The sequence below is a fragment of the Vanessa tameamea genome, chromosome 6 (genome assembly GCF_037043105.1).
Source record: "Vanessa tameamea isolate UH-Manoa-2023 chromosome 6, ilVanTame1 primary haplotype, whole genome shotgun sequence".
Taxonomy (NCBI): domain Eukaryota; kingdom Metazoa; phylum Arthropoda; class Insecta; order Lepidoptera; family Nymphalidae; genus Vanessa; species Vanessa tameamea.
Genome location: NC_087314.1, coordinates 7612248 through 7636208, shown reverse-complemented (window position 1 = coordinate 7636208; position 23961 = coordinate 7612248). Strand labels below are relative to the sequence as shown.

Here is a 23961-nt window from a genome sequence, read left to right as displayed (position 1 = left end):
ATGGTAATAAACATGCATATAAAATGTTAGAATTCGTAATGAGAAATATAACGAAATTTACTTTAAATTTTCGAGTACTGCAAAATATATAAAATCATTTAAATTGTTATGTCTTTATATAAATAGGAAACTTTTTTTTCATTTGTTTAGTAGCTGTTGACGTGTAATGTTACCAAGAAAAATTAAATTCGAAATAAGAGATATCATACAAATTGATCGAATTTCGATCTCTGAACAAACACTTGTCACATAAAATACTCGAAATATTTTGGTGTTATATTGGCATTATAGTGATGTAAATTTTATAAATTCGTTGACTTTCTTTCACACACAGGCTCTCGAGGGAGCCTTATGAACGAGACACCCAAAGATGGCGAAGTTTTAATAGACACACATAGTATATACATATATAGCGCAACCAGCGTAGATACTGACTTAATGTTTTATTAAAATTAATTACCAATTAGCAACACTCACCTTCAATATTATTATGTAGCCTGTCCAGTGCCCTGAAGGCTAATAATAAAATATTTCAAGCATCATTTGTTGTTTCTACGAAATTTATAAAAAGAAAAATGAACCGTACACAAATGAATAATTAATTTGTAACTCTTTACGTAAGTTTGGCATGTAAATATTTAATTTAAAATAAAATTATTTTTCAACAAAATTAAAAATTATACAAAACAGTAAACTGCTTTTGGAATAAATCAATAGTTTGAAATAAATATAATAATCGATTATCCTGATGATTTAGCGTGAACGACACTATCGTATCACGTATATTGTATCGTAAATGCTAAATATCTTAATGTTAAAATTGTTATTATCTAAAATATATTATATTTTAATGATGAGTCGTTTGAAAATTTAATTAATTAAAACGGATAAAAACCGTTCCATAAAATGAAGATTTTAACAAATTTTTAAAAATTATTAAAAAATGCGCTTCGGAAAACATTAATAATATCTATTTATTACAAACATTTTTTAATGGCTCAACAAACTACCTAAATAGTATATTAATGTATTTTTTTAATTTATTTCACATAAAACTGTGTGTTTAGGGAATACGTGGGCAAGGAGTTACGTGGACCATTTTTCCCGGATACCAAAGAAAATGGACATATAAATAATCCAATAACCTATACAATCATTAAAAAAATATATACAAAGACAGAAACATCATTCATCGATTCATTCAGATTTATTTCTGCTTATTTTTTATTTCTTTACTCTTTCTTGAAATCCAGATATTTGATTGTTTACATAACCCTAAGTGATTTCTTTGATATAAATTTGTAAATAAATTTTGTTCAGGAGTTTATAAGTACTTAGATTAATTTCATCTTTAACAAATTACTAAAGAACAACAATAACAGAACCAGAATCGGAGAAATCCTAAGTTAAACGGAAAGCTTCCGTAAAAATTAATACTTAAAATAAAACATAAATATAAAATCAATAATTAAAAAAAAACACCGCTTAAACATTTGATAATGAAAAGTTTAATCTTCACGAGAGTTATACAATACAAAAGCGTTAAATTTTGTCGGTAGTCATGTTTTTCTATTCATCGAATATACAGGTCCTAAGTATAATAGAAATCAAACGATATGGATCAGCATTCGCAGCAGGCCGGCGGTCTTCTAAATAGCCGCGTTTATCTTCAGATACTTGCCGTGGAATACGTACGGAGCAACATCGGTTTGCAACACCTGACAATATATATATATATATGTATATATGTATATATTTTAAAGAATAGTAACAATCATGCCCCCATTATATGGAATTACTAACGTTCCTATTTACTCCTTAAAACTTGTGTTCGATGTGGGGATAACAATAGCCCAGGGGCTCAGGATCGATCCTGCGGCTTTTTACATTGTTAGGCGGCTCTTAAATCATTGATTTAAGTCCAGTAATTATAATCAAAACACGATTCGTTATGTTCACTGATAGTATACTAATAATTACAAAAGTCATTATTTTTTTTAAACATTAGTATCGGTCATATTCATACATTGGACTAAATGTAATATCTATAATATAGTTACTGACTATGAATTTTTGCCTTATCTTCTGATCGGTAAATAGCAAGCCTGAATTGACTGAACGACTTGTAAACAATACTAAAACTAATCTGAAAGTACGATAAAGATAGAAAACGACTTATGCCCGGTTGCTTTAATTAATAAAATAATTATTTTTGCTATAAAAAGTATCTGTGAGTTTCGAAGTCGAATGTACATAATATGTGAATGCTTAAAACTAACAGTAACGATTAATATATCGTCGTTTCTCGTAATAAAAAAAAATCGGTTACTGATATATACAATAACGATTGATTAATTAAATAAACCGAGCATTAGGATTTAATTTATATTATAAAATAAGCCCTATATGTTTTTTCCATTCGGAATATTTGCTTGCATTGTATTTTAATAATCCAAACGAACCCTATTATTCCTTGACACAATACCATTGTGATTAAACACTTCGCACAAAAGAGTGTTAATCTCATTGACTGCAAGCATTGAAATATGCTCACATAATAATTTATGTAATTTTATTTTTACGTAGCATTGCTTTTGTAAGCATTATTTTATTATTTTTATTTTATTAACAGTTTTTGGTATTTCTATATAAAGCTATTTAATATTAATCTCGTGTTCTCCTTGTAAGATATGTAATAACAAAAATATCCTCTTTTTAATTGACATGGATTAAGTCAACAGTAGGTATCTGTTTGGTCGATTCTTTTTCCTTTTATTTAATGAAATATCTATTTGAAAAACATTGTTACTAACATGCCAATTAAATTGTTTATAGTATACCAAGGGTCACGTTGCTGTGGCTTCGTAATACGTTGAATTACACTGAAAAATAACGTTAAGCCAAAAACCTCTGAAACACGCTGAATATAATGGTACATGTTTCATGTCAAAATATTCCAGCGATTTCTTTAAATATATGTCCGTATTTTATGAGCATACGTAAATTGATTGTATATTTACTAGAGATGAAACGGATATCCGGTAACTATCCGGTATCCGGCCTACCCGGCCGCCCTAATACTATCCGGCCGAATACCGGATAGCTAGTATTCGAATACCGGATAGACATCCGGCTGAATAAAAAAACTGGATTAAAGGAACATATTTTTGAGTAATTTTTTAGTTAGTCTTTCTAATCACACAAAAGTAAATTAATGTAATACAAACAAAATGAATGAATTAGTACTAATACTAATTTCTCTGCATTGAGAGGTAGCATGCGGTTGCGTTTCTCTTCATAAATAAGGCCAGCTTCAGAAAAAAGTCTTTCGCTATACATCCTGCTGCAAGGTGCAAATAGGTAGATTTTGGCAAACTTTGTTAAATTTCGGTATTGTTTGGCATTAGTTGCCCACAAAGAATAAAGGTCGCAATTGCGATCGGCTAAGTTTCACCGGATATCCGGCGGCCGAATATCCGGTATCCGGTATCCGGCCAAACTGCTATCCGTTTCATCTCTAATATTTACTTATAGTAAAGCCATTTTATTGTGCTCATAAGTAACACTGTATATTTCATACCTCTCATATTTATTTCTCAACTTACATACATTTTAAGAAAACGTACGACAATCCGCAATACTCGTATAAATATATAGTAATATCAGTAGCATGTAAGTAATCACTCTTTGTCAGTAAATATATAAAATCATTTGCGGAGTTATATATATAAAAAAATAAGTATTGACTGCATCGTTATCAGCGCGATACAAAATCAATTATTAGCTTCAAGGGTTTTTGTTGTACTCGATGAGCACAGATTACGTTATCGATATTAGTTGAGCGTGACCAGTGGCTATAAATCGTGAATCTTAAGCGAAGAATGCGCGGTCAAGGGCAAATGCCAAGGGGTTTTCTTAATGTGCTAAATTACACGACTGTCCCAAAAATGAGCGTCATGTTTTCATCGAATATGTATACATTATTATGTATGTGAGTTCCTTTTTTTTAAGAAGCTTGGCAATTATTAGAGCAATTTCAACGGTGGATACAGCTGGTCTAAATAAAAATGTCGTGATCTTTCCAAACCATCTACGCAATGTTTTAAGCATTTTTTAGTTTTAATGATATCCTATATATGATATATTCTACGGCCAGGCCTCCTACCTTAACTCTACAACAACTTGTAAATGATGACCTAATTATGACCTTAACATATTCGACCGTATAGTGTATCGTATCGTTAAAATCCACTGCCAGTCATTTTTTTGTCAGGGCAGTCGTGTGATGAATTATTATTATTTGTGTTTACAATTCACCTAGAGCGCGGTGGTAAAGGAAACTTCGATCGGAAATGAAGTTGCACGTATCGTATAAAATTCTGCGACATATGGATTTCAACAAAGCACACTGGATCATAGTGTTTTGGCCATCTAACGGTAAGTGGTTGCCACTGCCCATAGACCTTGCTAGTGTAAGAAATATAAATCATTCCTCATAACACCATTACGTCATCAACCCTGGGAACTAAGAACTCATTGCTATTTTGCGATAGAGTATATGAGAAGTGTCTTACGTTTTAGCTCAAGTATTAAATGAACTTTTGTAATCAACTGTATATTACCCGCAGTGAAGTCGCGTATATGAGGCATTCCATTCTTGCCGGTGAGTCGTCTAGCGTTGTCAGCGCCGTTATTCGCGTCGTACTCGTTGATGTGAATGCCGTGACGTCGTGACAACTTGTCTATTGCTCTTTCTATAACTCTATACGAAAATAACATAAATATCTAAGATATATATTTAATTTTTAATAATTAATTTAATATTTAAAGCAAAAAAGCTTTGTTATTGTGTCCAGTTTGAAAGGGATTGCAGAGATTATATCAAAGTCTCGTTGAATCATTTGATTATTTAACGTCAAAAATGTGTACATTATTAGTTTCTACCAAAATATTTATTGAAAGAAAAAAAATGTTTTTCTGAAAACTTATTTTACTTACAAAATTCCATCCTCTTCTCTCATGTCTTTGGTCGAAAAGTACACAAATGTACCATTTCCAGGCCAGTCGGGTATCGATTGCGGTTCAAACGAAGCAACAGTTCCATATTCCTCAGCAAGCCGACTCAGGATATAACGAGCCATCCATAAATCATCAGCCGCTTTGATCCCTGGACTTGGTCCAACCTAATAAACGTTTGACGATGTAGTGAGGATTGAACATTATATGTCTTGTTAGATTTATATTTTTATATTTATTTATTTTATGTATATACTTTTGTAATGGGCCACTGATGGCGCACTGGTGATGTAAGGAATGGTTAATATTTCTATTGGCCGATCTCTATTGGCAGTGATGACCACTAATCAACAGCTGGCCCTCTTAACCAAATGTATTACATAAAAATGTATAATAACGTTAATAAATAATATACAACGACACACAAAATAAAATAATTATAAATATCAGAAAATCGGATAAACATAGAAGCACAACTATCCAAAGGGCTTGTTTATTTGTACACGTGGATTTTTTTCGCTGATAGGCCTATAGCCATTAAGTTATCAGGTTTTATGTGAATTAATATTTGAACAAATATGTTATAAGTGAAAATCCTGATAACAATAAAACAAGAGTTTGCACATTATTCACATAGCCAATATATTTTTAAATTAGAAGCTGAACAGAAATAATATTTTATTATCAAACTTTATATTTTTAAATAAAGTAATAGGTCTTTAAATAACCATTTGCCGGACAAAGGTAGCCTATCCACATGGAAACTGATCCAATATGAGAGAATGAGTTCTTTAAAGTACATCTTGGCCGGGTTAGGATCCGCAATTATAGACTAAAAATAAAGTGCTCTAACCACTGAGTAATCTCGGATTTTTATATTTAAATAGGTTTTATCGAATACTAATTATGTTTATGTTTAAATTTTTGTTTCACTAAGTTATCACGTATAATTTATTTACATTACAAAATTTGTTAAACTTTGTATATATTTATTATTATACATATATGTATCAAATAACTTGATTGTTAAGCGATAAAAGGTGGTGATAAGCCCCAAACTTTGCCAAATACTGATAAAATTGCAACCGATACATAAATATCTTTAGTCATATAAATCGTATAGTTAAAAAGACTTATAGAACAAATAACTTTTATTGTTGATAAACTAAAACCTTGATTCATTATTATCAAAATATAATATATCATATCAATATCATGGTTAGTTTAAGACGTTTTATGGATGTCCTTTAGAAACCGGGGCCGTTTTAGCGTAAGATTTATTATTAGATGGCGTAGACTTGGCTGTACAACAAATTCTAATCATAGGGGAATCCATCGGGTAAGAAGAAAAAGAGTGTTTAACATGAATCATATAAATCAAATAAAAATATTCTTCATTCAAGTACACTCATAAAAGCACTTTTGAATAGTCATAGTTTATAGTGTTGAATTAGATACCTTCGGATCGGAAAGTGCTTTCTATCGAGAAGTACCGGCAAGAAACTCAGTTACTCTGTTTCATTTTAATTACACAGTATGTCAGAAAAATATAATTAATTTTTTATATATTCTGACTAGAAGTCAACAAATACTGGGCCCACGCTATTTAGCATTAAAATAATATTGTGTTAAGTAATATGCCTTATTTATCAATGTTTTTTTATATGTACTTTAAATTTTTTAATAGGAGCAATTAAAAATAATTGTGGAATCGTATTATAGAAACGAATAGCGTGCCGCAGGAAGGTTGTATTAACTTTGCGAAGTCGGAAACACGGTGTTATTAGTTTACCGTTCCTCCTCGTGTCTATACAATGATTGTCACCGTTTCTTTCAAAAAGATCTGTATTATTTTGTAAGAATATTTGTAAGAAATCCTACTTTGTGCAAAGAAAATAGGTTTGAAACCATAATGTTTTTGTAATATTATATTATACAAACAAATTTTATAACACAATAAATATACAGCTAAGCTTTCTATAAAAATATCTTTATAGGCCAATAACGACTAATAAATTAAATTATTTTAAAGACATTGTGGTGTGTAAAAAATATAATTTAAATCTAACGACACAAGATCCAAATGAACTTTATAATTCATTTTTTGAATGAATATTAATAGAATTTAATAAAATATTGAAAATGAAATCATTTTATAATAATACAAAATTAAGTTTAGTTACTGGTCTACTATATAAAAGTAGAAATAAATTAAACGAACTATGTGGTATGAAGCCGTGATATCAAAATGTAGCCTTTCTAGAATACGTCAATAAATATTCCAAAATTTTTAAAACAGTATGCATTTATACTAAGTCTTTATAAATAAAAAACAAAATGTTGACTTCCGATGATAGAATAAAGGCCACACGGAATATTATTGGAAGTGTTTGAGGAAAACCTAAAAAGGAAATAATACCAATCAAATTGAACACAGGTGGTAGATAAACAAATTCTGAATTAGAAGTTGCAAAATTATTTGAAATATTTTTTGATAACTTACCTTATAAAATAACATTTCATTTACAATCATCTACATTAGATGCAGCTCAAGTAATAAATAACAATGTTTCTAAAATTCGTTATTGATTATATTCATTTAAAACAGTTTCTGGAATAGATATTATAAAAGTATATAAAATCCCCAATATTAAAAAAAATAAAGACATATAGGGCATTTCGGTAAAATTTATTAATAACATTATATACGATATTGCTCCGTACATAGTAGTAATTTGTAACAGGAGTTCGGACACGGGTTCATTTCTTAACTTGTTAAAATGTAGTAAAGTTTTACCACTTTTTAAGACTGCAAATAGAAGCGATCCCAGTAATTACAGGCCATTTTCAATACTGCCTACTTTAAGTAAAAAATCCTGTTTTTTTTAGTCGTATAAGAGGATCTATAAAACTATTGCACAAATTTTGCATGTACCTGTTATAGTTTTTGCAAAGTTCGTTTGGACAGCGCCCAGAGCTACATATTTTTTCCAACTACGTGACAGCATGAATTATATCACAAAAACACGTAAAAATATGTCAGTTATGAAAATATCAAATAAAATACTTAGATAGGTATTTCCTTTTTAAATCAGATTATATTTTTATAGAACCAGTTCTAAGAAATTTGTAATATTTTTATGATTGAAAAGGAGGGTTTTTGTTTTAGTTGTTGGCTTCAGCTTTATATTGAAATAAAACTCAATTTAAATCCTATGTACCCTAAAAACAAACAAACTTTGTTTAAACAGCCAATTCATTTAAGAGGTCAAAAGTGTCGCAAGTCTGTTCACTACAATATCTCTACCTGCACTGATATGTTAGGCGACAGCAGAGTTTTATCGTGATTTAAACGAATCGATTACGTGAAAAAAACTTTAAAAAATATATTTTTCAAAAATAAACCGAAGGTTCCATTTGGTGTTTTATTTTACAATATGTTGACGTCAATAAATAAAATCGTGATGCGATCTTATTAGCAAAAATTGAATAATTACGTAGGGTACATTGCTTATCACTACATAGTATAAAACAAAATCACTTCCTGCGTCTATCTGTCTCCATGTATGCTTAGATCTTTAAAACTACGCAACGGATTTTGAAGCGCTTTCTTCAATAGATAGAGTGATTCAACTGGAAGGTTTATATGTATAATACATGCATACATGATATAGTAAAGAAATACTAATAATTTTAGAGGTTTCTAATGGGATGTCTTAAATAAACTCATACTTTTGCGCTTACATTGTAAACACTGGCCTACGAGGTAGATCAAAATAATGTACTACAGTATTGTACACCTTCAACAAATCTACAAAAAGTCCGCGATGATGTACCTATGTCTATCTCTTAGGGATTTTTTTTAAACTAAGACTAAATGCTATGAATGTTGTAAATTAACATAATTTTTCTTTTTAAGTTTTTTCGGTAACGATTACCGAGAATAAGGATTTCTTTGAGAAATATAAACGCACTTTACGTATATGTTAGTCTCATAATTAATTTGATTTTCTAAAGTTAAAGATACAGCATTAATCATCCCTAAGAATAACTCCTAAACAATATTTAAAGGCTATTATTGAAATACCCAAATATATTTATTTTTTAATATTTAATATAGATTATAAAATTATATATATTTTGTCTAAGCTGTGATAAATGAAACTGTTCAAACTGTTAAAACTCTTCAAATTTCACTACAACCTCTATGCAATTTTTATAAATTTGTGTTTAAAAATACTTGTGGTCAACTAAATTTACTGGTGGCTTTGTGTAATGCTATCTGGGTAAGTACAGTCCACCCATCATGATTATATTCTACCGCCGTGCAGCAATACTAAATATTTTTGTATTTCGATTTTAAGGTTGAGTGAATCTCAGTGCATCTCAGTTCCCTAGGTTGGTGGCGTAATATTAGTTATGTAAGAGACGGTTAACTCCCAAAGGTAGGTGACGACTTACCATCAGTAATCCATTTGCTCGTCCGTCTACCAGTAAAGTAATGATAAATACAGGAAAAGGGCAAATAAAAATAAAAACGGTCGACTATCAATTACTATATAAAAGAAAACAATCCTTATCGAATAATACCTTACCTTCATAATCATGAAGAAATTAACTTGTTAGGGTATTTATAACTATTAATTTTTTATTTATTATCTGTAATAAGCATTATTCGAACCTTAAATTTTGCAGCAATTTATAGACGTGTCTTTAAATTATATTTAAAGGGGCTTTGGTACGATTCAGCCGATGACGCAATTACCTGAAAATTCCATTGAGAAGGAGTGGTCCCAGGGTTAATGCCGTTTATTCGCACACCCGCATAAAGGCAACACCTACGGACATAAAAAAATTTATAGACGCTTGGCCGTGAATAAAATCATAGATAGTAAAATATTCCAATTCTGTAGAAAGCACGTATATAGTTTATCGATTTATGTAATATTAGGTATTTACGAAACTACCATTAGTTCGCATATATAATAAGGCATCTTCATGAACATATGAAAGTTATATTATGAAGTATTTTGTTTAAAAAATATATTTATAAGAATGTTGGATGTTTTGTTTCGCAGCCGAACATACAATTAATTATAAATGCAAATTATTAAGTTCGTGGACAATCAGCAGTTCTTGACTAGGTTTAAGTATTTGGTTCTAACGGGCGATCTCGATTTATTGTTATTATATTTATGATAAATTAATAGCGTTGTCCATTGCGTCCAATTTCAAAGTAATGTAATACAGTTGATTTCATAATATGACGGAAAAGGTAGTCGAGTGTATAAAATATATCATAACCATTAATGGTTAATAATACCAAACTAATCCTCTATTTAAGGACATTATTGCTATTGCGACAAGTGTGCAGTTCCAGACACAAACATATGTTTGCTTAATAATATAGTGATTTAATGATTTCAGAATAATTGGTATAAAAATATATAAATGTATTCCATATATTCCAACTACATTTAAAAAGTCTGCCTTCTACCGGTAGTCATCTCACACCATGCGCTAGGTGCTCAAAAATAAAATTATTTATATTGAGTAGTTGGATACTTTGCCCACCAGACCTTTCCGTCCGGCAACAGTAATTGTCAATGAGAATAATTTGCCGCTGCCCAAACGGTCCGTGAATGGCACGCTACAGACGGCGATTCGGTGAGCATTCAGTGAGTATTATAATAACACAAATATTCATTCGCTCTTTCTGGCGCTCTATCTCACGCGAAAACAAAGGTAAACTACAATAACTGATAGAATGGTAACCAATGGCACGCGGATGATACGAGGATGCCACTACTACTAGTCAATAAAACAGCTATGCACGGGTATGATACTGCGTAAAAGCGGAACAAACCAACAGTTTTTGCAAACTGATACGACTTGGGGACCCTCAAAAAAGAGCGTATTTCCTAAGGGCTGGCAACGCACCTGCAAGCCCCCCGGTGTTACAGATGTCTATGGGCGGTGATAATAACTTTCCATCAGGTGAGCATCCTGTTCGCTTGCTCCTATACCAAAAAAATAAAAAAAATAAACACATTCTTGCATCTATAACATTAATATAAACCGCCATAATTCATGTACCTGTTATTATTAATGTGCATATAATCTTGTAAACTATAAATATAGATAAAGAATTATAAATATTTAAAATTTATAATCTGTAGTGCCATGTTTATTTGGCAAAGATAAATAATTATCACTATCCCTTGATTTGTGACATCTTGTCTCATCCCGTCAAGTTTCACTTTCAATTTAAATTTCTGTTTATCTTAGTCAATAAGATATTTTGTCTCCCTATTTAATGAACTCTGTCAGAATAAATTAAATATAAATAATTCAAGTTGATACAGTAAACGCAATTATTTTGACTAAAATAAAAAATAAAAATGTAGTCAGAAAAATACAGAGGCAACAAATCAAATCAAAGGAATATTATTTGTATTTATTGACAACTGCTCTTTGAATTAGCCGTACATTTATATTGATATCATATATGCCACAGTATTTATTATAAAAAAAAAACAACTTTTGTAATATACCAGCACGAGAACCTTGGACAATTTTACTTTGTTTTATATAAAGAAAAGGATTTCATTTGAATGTCAATAATACTGGCAATTAATGATGAACACATACAATAAACTATATGTGATTAAGCTAAAGAAGTTGTTTACTTTTTGTTTGAACGAGATTTTTTCAGGATTTACTGTAAAATTTGAAAAAGTCTTTTTGCGGAAAAATATAAAGTATATAACATAAAGCTAACACCCTCGGTGGCTAAGCAATAACGTTTAACGCGGGTAATACCGCGCACCGAGAAACTTGTGAGTATATACCATTAGAGCGTTGTGTAAATTATTATTAGAAGTTGAACATAAACTAAAACAATAAAATAAATACTAAAACAATTAAATATATTTTTAGTGTAACAGTGTTTTTGTAGATTTCCATATAATTTTTTGGAGATTTCATATTTGGAGAATACCAGTGTAAGGTGAGGTGACGATAATGTATCCATTGTTACGTGGACTGTGGTACAGCATACGCTGCAAGCATGCCCCGTGTCCAAACGGCGCATGCTTGCGCGGAGAGACAGATCCGGGTCAGACTTCTCCTGGCAAGCAATAATGTCGGGGCCGTAGCCTCCTTCTGTGAGACCGTAATGGTCCAGAAGGAGAGGGCAGAGAGCCTCATAACCAGAGCTTATAAGATAGGATGTAACACTGGTTCCATGGAGGTGGAGGCTTTGCGTATACTATTTATGACGTTCCGCAGCTGGGATAGCCTCGCGTTGCCGCACGAGCAAGAAATTCGGAGGTGTGAGATAACACCACGTGTTTAAGATTTCTATCCGTTTTCACTGCATGAAAAATAAATTGGATTATGTAAGTGACAATCTCACTGAAATAAAGAAAAATATTAATATAATTACCCTGAATTTGTTGTTATACAACAGTAGCAGGTCATGCAATAATACCGGATGTTTTTCTATAAAATCAAGGAATTCATCTCTCAACTAAATAAAGAGATTTCTCAAGTATTTTTTTCTAATTATTATCTATTATTTTAATAACTTATATATTAAAGTGCGCGATTGTCGCTATTCCTAGTAGTATCGGATATAGCCACCCTACATGGGTACACTTGAATAATTCAAACTACTACATAAGGCAGGCAAAGCGTATAACCGGCAGAAGTGCATGATTAAAGAGTGTTTTTTCATTTGTCACTTAAAGTATTTCTCGATCTTTTTCTTTCCTCTGCCTTAACCTTAAAGAGATCTGGTAAAACTTATAGCGATAAAGTCATGCCTCTTATACATCTACCTGATCCGTATTCTATGTTTGAGTTTCATAAGCGAACACTAAGGTGTTTTGTATAGTATTATATCATAGATATAAACAAGTAATATAGAACAATTAATTATAAAAAAATGTCATTGTATAATATAACTATTCGATCTTACCTACAGAATGACTCCATTAGATCCCTAGCAACTATTTTGTTGGCACCGATCGCGCAATAGTACGGGCCAGGTGGGGCAGGAAAGCCTCCCGGTGGCCAGCCCAGTGGTCTGTTATCTGTTGTCGTTAAGAAAAACTCCTGGTTGAAACCAAACCACGGCTCTTCTACTTCACCCTTCTCACATACTAATGTGCAATTCTTTCGATGATTGGACGCTACAAAGAGTATTATAGTGAGTAAATATACCATGTATTAGTGCAGCGTAAGATTTCAGTATAGAAGACATTATATTTAGGTCGATCATACGTATACATATACCTTAACTCAGTGAAATAAAATGAATATCTAAAATTAAGCAGTTCATCACATTTTTAAGCAACGAAATATTTATACACACCAAAGTAAACAATTCAAGGATATATTAATAATTTGATTAAAAAAGTTATAGTCTCTTATTTATTTATTTTTGCTTTAAAGAAAGTGGTAATAACTTTTCAAAAGTAAATATAAAATTTACTTTTTCATCCTCTTCTGAATCTTCCATATTCAATATTTTATTAACGATTAGTATAGAAATGTTCTACAAATATAAGTACCTACATTCAATATCTTGTTCATAGCAACAATAATAAATATTTCTGGAAATAACGAACGCTCTAGTTATTGTGCAGGAAGTACTAACTAGAAATATTTTCCTTTCGGTCGAATTGTCATGAAAAAAGTAAGGAAACAATATTATACTATTCAATACAATAAGCAATTATATAATTAGTCTTATATTAATTTTATTTATTTATTCACTCTAATTCCATTTATTTATTATAACATTGGAAATGCTATAATATTTTATACGACTAAATTGCTGAATAAAACATACTATATTTCTTTATATTTATCATTAATCATAAGTTTTGAAGATCTACCATATTTCTGTAAAAACTTTAAAACTTTTCCACTAACTTGGGTTTTAAATATTATATAAAGAAACTTGAAATGTAATAAAATATGTGCAAGCTGTGTATCGGTCAGCATATTTTGTACTCGGTATTAGGGCACTGTGCAAGCTCGCTGAGTAAACTCAAAGCTCACAATAGGCGGTGTATTGCCGGAATATGGAATTATTTAAATTTGTTACTGAGCCAATGTTTATGGACCGTGGTAACCGCTAACCGACAGGTTGCATAATCGTCCATCTGCATTCATATATTAAGTCTAAAACATTTGAAAGAGAAAAAAATGTAAATACATTTTAAAGGCTAGATTTATCAAGAGCTGGGGACTAGAAAAAGTTCATTCGACAATAAATGTTGAAGCGATTTTATACTTCGCTTTAGTATCTATTATTAAATTCAGTGCAATAGTTGATAAAGTGAATAAATTTGTATAAATTATACCCGTCATTAATACAATAACATCGATTGTAGTTTTATAAAGTATAAGATAAATATAAATAAATCATATGTTTTATACGTTAAGAATAGATTACAAATTACATACGTAATCCATATTATCCATATTATTAATATTATAAATGCGAAAGTAACTCTGTCTGTCTGTCTGTCTGTCTCGCTTTCAAGCCAAAACTACTGGACCGATTCAAATGAAATTTGGTACACAAATAGTCTAGAGCCTGAGAAAGGACATAGGCTACTTTTTATTTGAAAAAAGGGCTGTAAAGGATTGAAAAGGGGAATGAAAGGTTGTAAAGGGTTGAAAAGGGGAATGAAAGGTTGAAAGTATTGTTATTTTTAGAACTAGAAGCATAAAACTTATATGTAGACTTTTAAACTAACATATCATGACACCCACTAAGGAGCGAATTTTGGAAATTCTACCCCGAAAGGGGTGAAATAGGGGTTGAACGTTTGTATGGAAGTCCGTTATTTTTTAAGTTAGAAACATGAAACTTTATTTTTAGGATACTGATTACAAAGGAGTAGATATTTATTTAAGTATTTCTGCATATTCTATCCCTACGGAGGTGAAATAAGGGTTGAAAGTTTGTATAAAAGTCCGTCATTTTTGAAGATAGAAACATGAACTTTTTTTTGGGATACTGATTAAAAATGAGTAGATACGTATTTAAGCGTTTCTTGATATTTTAAGCCTAAAGGAATAAATAGGAGTTGACATTTCGTATACAGGTTAGTCTGGAAGTCCGTCATTTTTAAAGCTAGAAGCATGAAATTTTATTTTTGGGCTACCGATTAAAAATGCGATGATACGTATTTAAACGTTTCTGGATATTGTATGCCTAAGGAGGAAAATTGGGTTAACATTTCGTATTCAGATTAGTCTGGAAGTCCGTCATTTTCGACGTTAGAAGCAGGAAACTTTATTTTTGATTTTTGGGCTACCGATTAAAAATGAGTTGATTCGCATTTAAACATTTTTGGATATTCTACGCCTAAGGAGAGAAATTGGGTAGACATTTCGTATATAGGATAGTCTGGAAGTCCGTCATTTTTGAAGTTAGAAAATAGAAATTGTATTTTTAAGATACCGATTAAAAATGAGTTGATTTGCATTTAAGCGTTTCTGAATATTCTACCTTAAGGGCTGAAATACACACCAATGTGGTATACAAAGAGGTCTTACATTAACTTAATATTATAAGTTAATTTGTAAATACATTCATATTCTCCGCGAGCGAAGCCGCGGGTAGCAGCTAGTAGATAATAAATTACATACTTAGACAGTAACACTTCTATTACTAACCGGTTGGCTGGTAATTGTATTGATAAGTGTCTGCCAAAACCAGTAAATGGCTGCCGCGTCGAAACGGATCGTGATAAATCACTTCTGGGAAGATGTACGTGTCAGAGTTGTCAGAGCTGGCTTGGGACGTATTGCTCCCATCAAAGTACCAAATTGGTAAATCTGGAAAATAAAGGTAAAATCGATTAAAATTAGTTGTACATATAAAATTTCCATATCGTAATTGGGATTTTTGGCTCCGTCATGTAGTAGCAAGATACATAAAGTGTGTAATATATATACATGTTGTTGTAACACTCATATATAACTATATTTATATTCTTTATGGCAAATCATTTACCATAAAAAATAAATATATATTAATAAAGTCATATTACGTATCAAATCATAACAACACAGTCATGATATGCACCAAATCGTATTTTCGTGGTCCACTCGTGGGAGTGACACTCGTCCAACTTTTTGGAATCAGCGGCCCTGTATATCAAGCCATTAGACCAACAAATGATTTTTTCAAAATTTAATTTTGCACAATATCCACGAACGTCCAAAGACATCATAGACGTAGACTTTAATTCATTTCTCACCTAATGTCAAAAAAGTAGAAAATTATAATACTACAATTATGTTTTTATTTCTTCTGCGCTCTTGCGTTTTTGATTTCCTCTTTTACTATTATAATTTTTGATCTTTTGCGTTTCATTTAATAAATTATATATGTTGTATATTATTCGTATTATATAATATTTCTATCGTTGAATAAAAGTGACCATTAGTTTTTAATTATAGCCCTAATGTATTAGTTATTAGGGCTAATTGTATTTTTTTTTTTAATTTCTCAATAGTTAAGAGATAGAGCTGTAATCAGCACTGTTATCCGCGTGAATTTTCTTACAAATTGCTGCTCTGAGGTTCTTGCTAAGTACAGTAGAATGAATTTCCCCCATCGGATCGTGTCAGAATTCCAAATTTCGTTCAATATCACCTTGATGTTCGGAAATTCACAGGAGCGTGATTTCTGTGGAATCAAGTTTCGCCGACGGTTTTTCTGAACCGATATGACTCGGTACCTTCAAGAAAAATATTTACTTATTCCTCAAAGATCGGAAACGCACATCTAATCAAGTTGCATATGTCTATGGGTCAGTCAGTCAGCGTTCTATCCGGTCTTCGTGTCAATTTTTAAACCCATTTCACAAAAATATACATACATATTTGTGGTTTTAATATACTTATCTTTACTTGTCATTGAAGGACGTTAATAAGTTGTTAAATGATTTTGTGAAGTTATTTATTTTTATACTAAGTAACCATTAAATATATGTTGTGACTGCGGCGCTTAGAGTAAGACATTATAACTTTTATAAATTTATATAACAAGCTCACATACAAGGTGCATCATTCGTATGGATGGTACAATATCACGTTTGATAGAAAACAAAAAAAAAAACAGGAAGAAGACTGATCGGGTGCTACGATTTTTTATTTTGCACCAATTATTATTTAACACAAAATCTAATTAAAGGTAAATGTACTATATTGCGAAATCTTTAGGCCATTCGAACTCTCAGTCTGGTTTAAATGAAACCACACGAGTAGGAATAGTGAATGAGTAGTAGTCGGTTTATCTTATAAACTAAGTGTATAAACCTAATTCATTCATTAAATTTTTCACGTTTTTTTTTAAACTATCTCACAAATATTTAAACCTGATGTAAGGTAAAATCCTATAGATATATAATTTCTTATAACTGATGTTCAATCAGTTATTTAATTGTTAAAATAATTAACTACTGAAAAACTTTTATTAAAAAAAAATATCTGTAAGTTACAAACGATAATTCAAAATAGCAATATACCCAGACGTTCTTAATTTAGATCTTAAATTTATGAAACCTTAAGAATGCATTATTGTCGCGCTCACTAACAAATATTACTGAAAATCGAACGGCTGTAAATGAACAGTTACGAAACTCTAGACATTTCTTTATTTATATTTTAGTTTTATTACTAGTTTATAGTTTTTGACTATACCACATATAGTAATTTATTTTCTTATTGTGTGGATGAAATTTAAGCTCCCGTAATAAGGTAATTAATCCTTAGTCTTGCATCACAAGTTGTCAGTTCCATCACAGAATTGTGTAATAAAAAAATCTATTATAATTTTCGGGAAATTCCTTTCTTGTTTACAATCGCGAAAAACTATACTTTATTCATTTACTTTATATAATTAAACTGGTACATGTGGTGGTATATGTAAAAAAATGTGGTACAAAATGGGACGTGTTTCCTGCAAAAAAATTTAACTTCAACCAGACACACTTTATTATACTAGTCATAATTATTAAACGTTATACAATATTAAATAAGATTACGGATAACGTTGATGATTGTCCTGCATGAGTTTCTGGTAAATGCATGAGTCACTGGACGTAGATGACGAGCGCGAGCACAAAGGATTGTTATATATGTATAATGTATATATATATGTATTGAAATAGTTTTTGTTAACAATAGATATGAATTCATCGATTTCCTACGCGACAATGGTGAAAATACTATTGTAGTAGTAACTACAGTTGTAGTAGTAACTGAGAATGGAATTGATAATATAGATAGAAAAATATCTATAACCGAATAATATGATAAACAATGGTATAAATCCTGTTGTATAAGACATTAAACAAATAATGGTTGCGAAGTATATGCAAAGGAAATAATTGTATTACTTAAAGGCCATGTACAAAGCACTGTACCTGGTTCTTCCACTACTGTGTTGTTCAACATTTCATTATTTATATGAAAGCGTCGCTGTAGATACAAAGATTTGCCTGAGACATAATTAATCCTCAGGCGACTTTACCGCACCAGATGCTTTTTAGAAAATAAATGTTCTAAATGTATTATTTAAATGCATCAATCAAAATATACTCAATTCAAGTAGGCTCATCAAAAAGCACATTTGAATTGTTACGTTATAGTTTTGAGTTAAATGTAAAGCTGCCACCGATTTAGAATATGATCATGACGTCAATTCACGACAGTGAAAAAGACATTATACATAACACTAGTCAACAAAAAAGAACCTTTACATGTAACATGAAAACTTATGTCTAGTTATGTTTAAGACAAGAATAAGTATACTAGAAATAAAATTAAAATGCTTTAAATACGAATAGTTTTTTTGTAATACCATTTTATAACACTTTACAAATTTTGAATTTTTATCAAAAAAGATATTTCGATTTATTGCAACATTATTATGAATTTACTTTATGATTTTCGTCTGTATTTTGCTTCAGGAAGATATCGTTTCAATGTCCAACAGTAATCCGCTAACATACGTAGGCTCTACGTGGGCTTGCCCTGATATCGTTTTTCTATGGTAGAAATGTCTTGATGGAATCTTTTACCGTGTTCATCGCTGATGACGCCCAAATTTTGAGGAAAGTAGTCTAAAAGTGAATGAAGAAATCTATCTTCAACAGCATATTATAGCCCAAAGCCTTATAAGTAGATAAAAGCCCCGCGATAATACTATATAATAGTCACTTGATCGGTGATTTCCTAGAACATTGGAACTTTCATGAAATATTTCCGACCAGATTTTTCTAAATCATTAAGCTTTTTTTTAAATATATCTTTTTTTTTCATCTTTCATCAATTGCCTCCGTTGAGGCCAACAAAATGTTTAATTTTTGCTTCACTGAGCTTGGGATTTTTTTCTTTCAAATATAAAAAGCCGTCACCACTCCTGCCCATAGCTTTCACGAAGTTCTTCATAAGCCCAAACTTTATGTGCAAAGGTGGTATAAATACATTCTCAAGATACTTAATTTTGCTTTTTGTTTTAATTGTAATACCTTTTGTATCAGTAAGACAAAAATAACAATCAGATGAGTGGTTAATTGGTTCCGTCCATATCATAGGGATTGCAATAAGAATAGATCGAGATCTTTTCGCCAATCCAGTGATCCATATGTAACACAATAGATGTGTGGAACCCACGCTTTGTCTTGTTATTCGATGGCAAAGTCAAAATACTATTCATATAACTTAATTACGATTGGTGTCGAAATCCTTCACTGAGTTTTGAAAGTAATGTCACCACAAATGTAACAAAACTTGTCAGGATAATTTTTACACTTTCTTGACATTTTTTAAGAATCATTTAACTCGAAAAACAGAACCAAAAATTATGATAGCATTAATTAACTAAATTGTAAAAAACTTTCTGGTCAATAACTTCTAGTGATGTGATTCTCTGCCTTATAACATGGTATGTCGGACCTACAACAACTTTGAACGTGTCACATAACTTAACCAATAAATAAATTATATAATCCGAACATGACACACCCATGCGACCGCACTGCGTACGTGTTTCAAGATATTTAATATAAAAATACAATATTAACCGCAACAATCACATTAAAAATAAACAGACAAAAATGTGCAATTCAAAAATCGTATTCAAAAGTTTTAATTATCATTACGATAAGCGGAATGCGGCCTCAATCAAACAGATAAAATTTCACATTTCAACTGTGATCATTGTGATTTTAATCACACTTACAATATAACTTATCGGGGTTGCCTTCATAGTTTACGGTATTATTATATGTTACTTGGCGGTGCCGAAGGGCAAGGACAAGACTGTCTGGATAGTTAGACCATCCACTCATCTTCCGCCACTGGCCACTTACCATCGGGTGGCCCATTTGTACGTCCGCCTAACTGTATATAGAAAAATGGGCTCCCCATCAGACATCATATAGCTGCTCTTTCCTAGCCAAATCACTCAACTGAATTTAATGAAATTAGGATTTTAAATGAACCATAAGCAAGGATATAGGCTACTTTTTAGTATTTAATATAAAGCCCTGTCCTTTCGTTATAAAGGTAAGAAAGAGAGAGCAATACTTTTTATTTTTTATAATATAGTAGAGTGCCCTTAATAATGCGACATTTATTTAAATACTAAAGCAGTCTTCAAAAATATTTTTGGTACTAACACTATATTGATAGCTAAAATAAAAAATAAATGTGAGGTTTATATTATGTTTGCATACCTATAATGGATCCGTAAAACTGAAGTGTCTGTGTTTATGTATACGTAGAGATATTTATAAAACAGCCTGTCTGTCTGTGAAACATGAATACATTTTGCATTAATGTATTATATATTTATGCATTATTTTTATTACACTGTCGCCAGTCAGGCGATAAAAAAGGCTAGTTTTTATTTTGTTATCACCTTTCATTAAGATATGAGATACCGCTAGATTTGTGAGATAGGATTTGGGAGTAGGTGGCTGGATTGACGCGTGTATCGGTAACTAGGTTGATGAGTTCATCGTCAATTAAAATGAATCAAAACTATTTATACTTTGTTAAACATTATTTTATGATTTTTCAGATAAACATTTGAGATAAACATTTTTCAAAACAAATGGCTTAGAGCAATTTACTCAATTTTATTAAGCAATTATAATTTATAAATGTTTACCTTATATTTATAAAATGTTGCTTGAGTTTAGTGTTTATATTAACTAAAGTAACGCATAAATATTTTAAAAGGTTGGATTTAAATTATGAAAATTGAAAGGCTTAATTAACAAATTAATACAGAGTTCAAAGATAAAACCAGCTAAAATATAGTGCAAGCCTTTTTAAATTGATAAAAATTAAAATAAAATGTTTTTAATAATTTTATGTTATTATATCATATACTACCGACATGGCTGTTTTAGGCTATCCCTAAAAGATAGACATATACCATTGCAGAATTTTTTGAAGACCTTTTTAAGGTGTACAATATTGTAGTACATTATTTTGATCTATCTTGTAGGGTTTAGCCAGCATTTTCAATGTAAGCGCAAAAAATGTGTTAATTTTGGACATCACTTCAGAAACCTCCTCTAGTGTATTGTGCATGTATTATACATATAAACCTTCCTCTTGAATCAATATATCTATTAAAAAAAACCGCAATAAAATCCGTTGTGCAATTTTAAAGATCTAAGCATACATAGGGACAGACAGCGGTAAGCGACTTTGTTTTATACTATGTAATGATTTTTATATATTAATACATTGCTAATGAAAAGTATTAGATGATATAAAATATTAATTCCGTCAAATTAAATTGAAAGTAAGCTTACGTTTAAATTACTTTGTTTGCCGAATGGTTGTACTATGTTAAAAAAAAGTTTTTAAAAATTAGAACCCAAATTTGTCCTACCCCACTGGGTTAACTTCGTCTCTTGTTTAGGAACTATTTTGAACATGTGGCATATTTACTTCTATAAATGGTTTTACTCACGAGTTTTATTTACGGCCGAGCATGAATTATAGACAAATTGAGCAAATTATAATTCAATGGTGCTTGGCCAGTTCTGAACCCGTAATCTAATATCCACGTATTCTGGCCACTGAGTCATCTCGGTTCTTAAGTATTTATACTACGAATATCTCTGACATTGTATATACCTCTATGTTATAATAAAGGTAATATATTTTATTTATTAGTATTCTTCCTAATTTTAAATTCCAAATGAATGTTACCAATTTAAACTATAAAGAAGAAAATATAAATAGGTATTATCTTTACACCTAGAAAATGAAACAGATGATAAATTACCTTTGTTTGATTTAGGTACGAAATCGAAAGTCCTATCCTTTGAGCGTAAATTAATTCCAGTGCCGTCAACCCATACATAAGCCACTAAAATAGATTCACAAGGTATTTCGAGGTCTTCGTACTTTCGCATTGCTGCTTTATTCAATGCAATAGGAACTGAATTCATTTTGATAGTGACACCTATAAAGTTAATACATTAGTAAGTATCTTATGTTTCACTTAATTTTCATTGGTCGATAGAAAACGAACGATTTCTTAAACCAGTTATCCATTCGCAGGGTGTAGACATTTGCGGGGAAAACCTTATTTGTAGCGGCCAGGTACCGTATTTATTTTGTCTGTGGGGACATAATACTGACTGACCATATTTTGAGCCGAGATGACCCAGCAATTAGAACGCGTCTATCTTAACCGATGATTGCGGGCTCAAACCCAGGCACTAAATTTTCATGTGCTTAATTTGTGTTTATAATTTATCTTGTGCTCGGCGGTAAAGGAAAACATCGTAAGGAAACCTGCATGTGTCTAATTTCAAGGAAATTCTGCCACATGTGTATCCACCAACCTGCATTGGGGCAGCGTAGTGGAATATGCTCAAAATCCTTCTCCTCAAAAGGAGAGGAGGCCTTAGCCCAGCAGTGGGAAATTTACAGGCTGTTAATGTAACGTAAAAATGCATACGATGGATAAACCAAGTTATCGATTCATAAAATTGAAACCTGTGGTTGCAAAGGGATTTAGGCTTAGGGTTAGGTCAGTAGTGACATCGTAAAAACGGCTTCTAGACAAAACCATATAAATAGCTGTCCTTCCTGACTTCGTACGGATGAAATAGAAATTGTATTCACTTCCCGATAGCAGTGCCTCCGAGTCCAATCTAAAACATCCAGGGACTCAAACATACGCAAATATAATACCATGAAAATCGGTGCAACCGCTTAAGAGGAATTAAATTATATACACATGTAAAGAAGGTTTGTTTTTATAAAGACTCAATTTTTTCAGAAGCTTTTACTCGAATATATTACTTACTTGGTTTTGATTTAGAATTAGTAACGAAACTTATAATTTGACTCAACTAATGTGAATTTATTTTACTTATGTTGTGATTATGACGTTTCTTTTTTTTTAATTTAAATATATTTATATTCTTACCAACCAGAGGTAAAAAAGTCATTTAAAAGAGAATAGTATATTAAGAACTTAATGGACAAATTTTCTATGAATCACAAGTAGTATGTCCGAAGCACCCAAACTTCGCGGCAAAAGTAAGTTCAAGCCCAGTGTTGCCAGGTGAGTATGTCATTTTCCACCCAAATTTTTTCGAAATCACCCCAAAAAATGTTTTCTTTATAAAAACCCCGTTTTTACTTATTTCAAAGGTAAAATAAAAAACAAAAGTAAAAAATATTTTTTAATCGAGTATAGCTTCAACATTAACATTTTCACTTTCATCTGCTTTATTAATCTTTTCGTGGTAGGAAAAAAAATAATACACACCTGTTCGGCAATGAACAGCGTATCCTGAAGATTGCTTCAGCAGTTCATATTTATTTTTTGCTGAATCAAACAAACGAATTCATTGGCATTTGAACAAACTA

At 31.0% G+C, this 23961-nt stretch overlaps 1 protein-coding gene across 1 annotated transcript; it reads right to left on the bottom strand.

The window, feature by feature from the left end:
- Positions 1-1485: 1485 nt before the first annotated feature.
- Positions 1486-23440, bottom strand: LOC113393416 (glutamine synthetase 2 cytoplasmic-like). Its single transcript, XM_026630287.2, has 8 exons — positions 23393-23440; positions 22361-22540; positions 15715-15876; positions 12998-13211; positions 9782-9854; positions 4999-5183; positions 4623-4762; positions 1486-1718 (listed from the first exon to the last, which is right to left on the bottom strand). Exons 2-8 carry the CDS (start codon positions 22524-22526, stop codon positions 1570-1572), a joined length of 1089 nt encoding a protein of 362 aa, XP_026486072.1. The 5' UTR covers positions 22527-22540; positions 23393-23440; the 3' UTR covers positions 1486-1569.
- Between the last annotated feature and the right edge of the window lie 521 nt (positions 23441-23961).

Bases quoted from the DNA above. Each gene is read 5' to 3' on its own strand.
- LOC113393416 (XM_026630287.2), bottom strand. From the start codon at position 22,526: ATGAATTCAGTTCCTATTGCATTGAATAAAGCAGCAATGCGAAAGTAC. The intron at 9,855-12,997 runs GTAAGATCGAAT...TTATGTCCGTAG, and splicing joins CTAATGGAGTCATTCTGTAG to GTGTTGCCTTTATGCGGGTG. The intron at 5,184-9,781 runs GTAATTGCGTCA...AACGTTTATTAG, and splicing joins CTTCTCAATGGAATTTTCAG to GTTGGACCAAGTCCAGGGAT.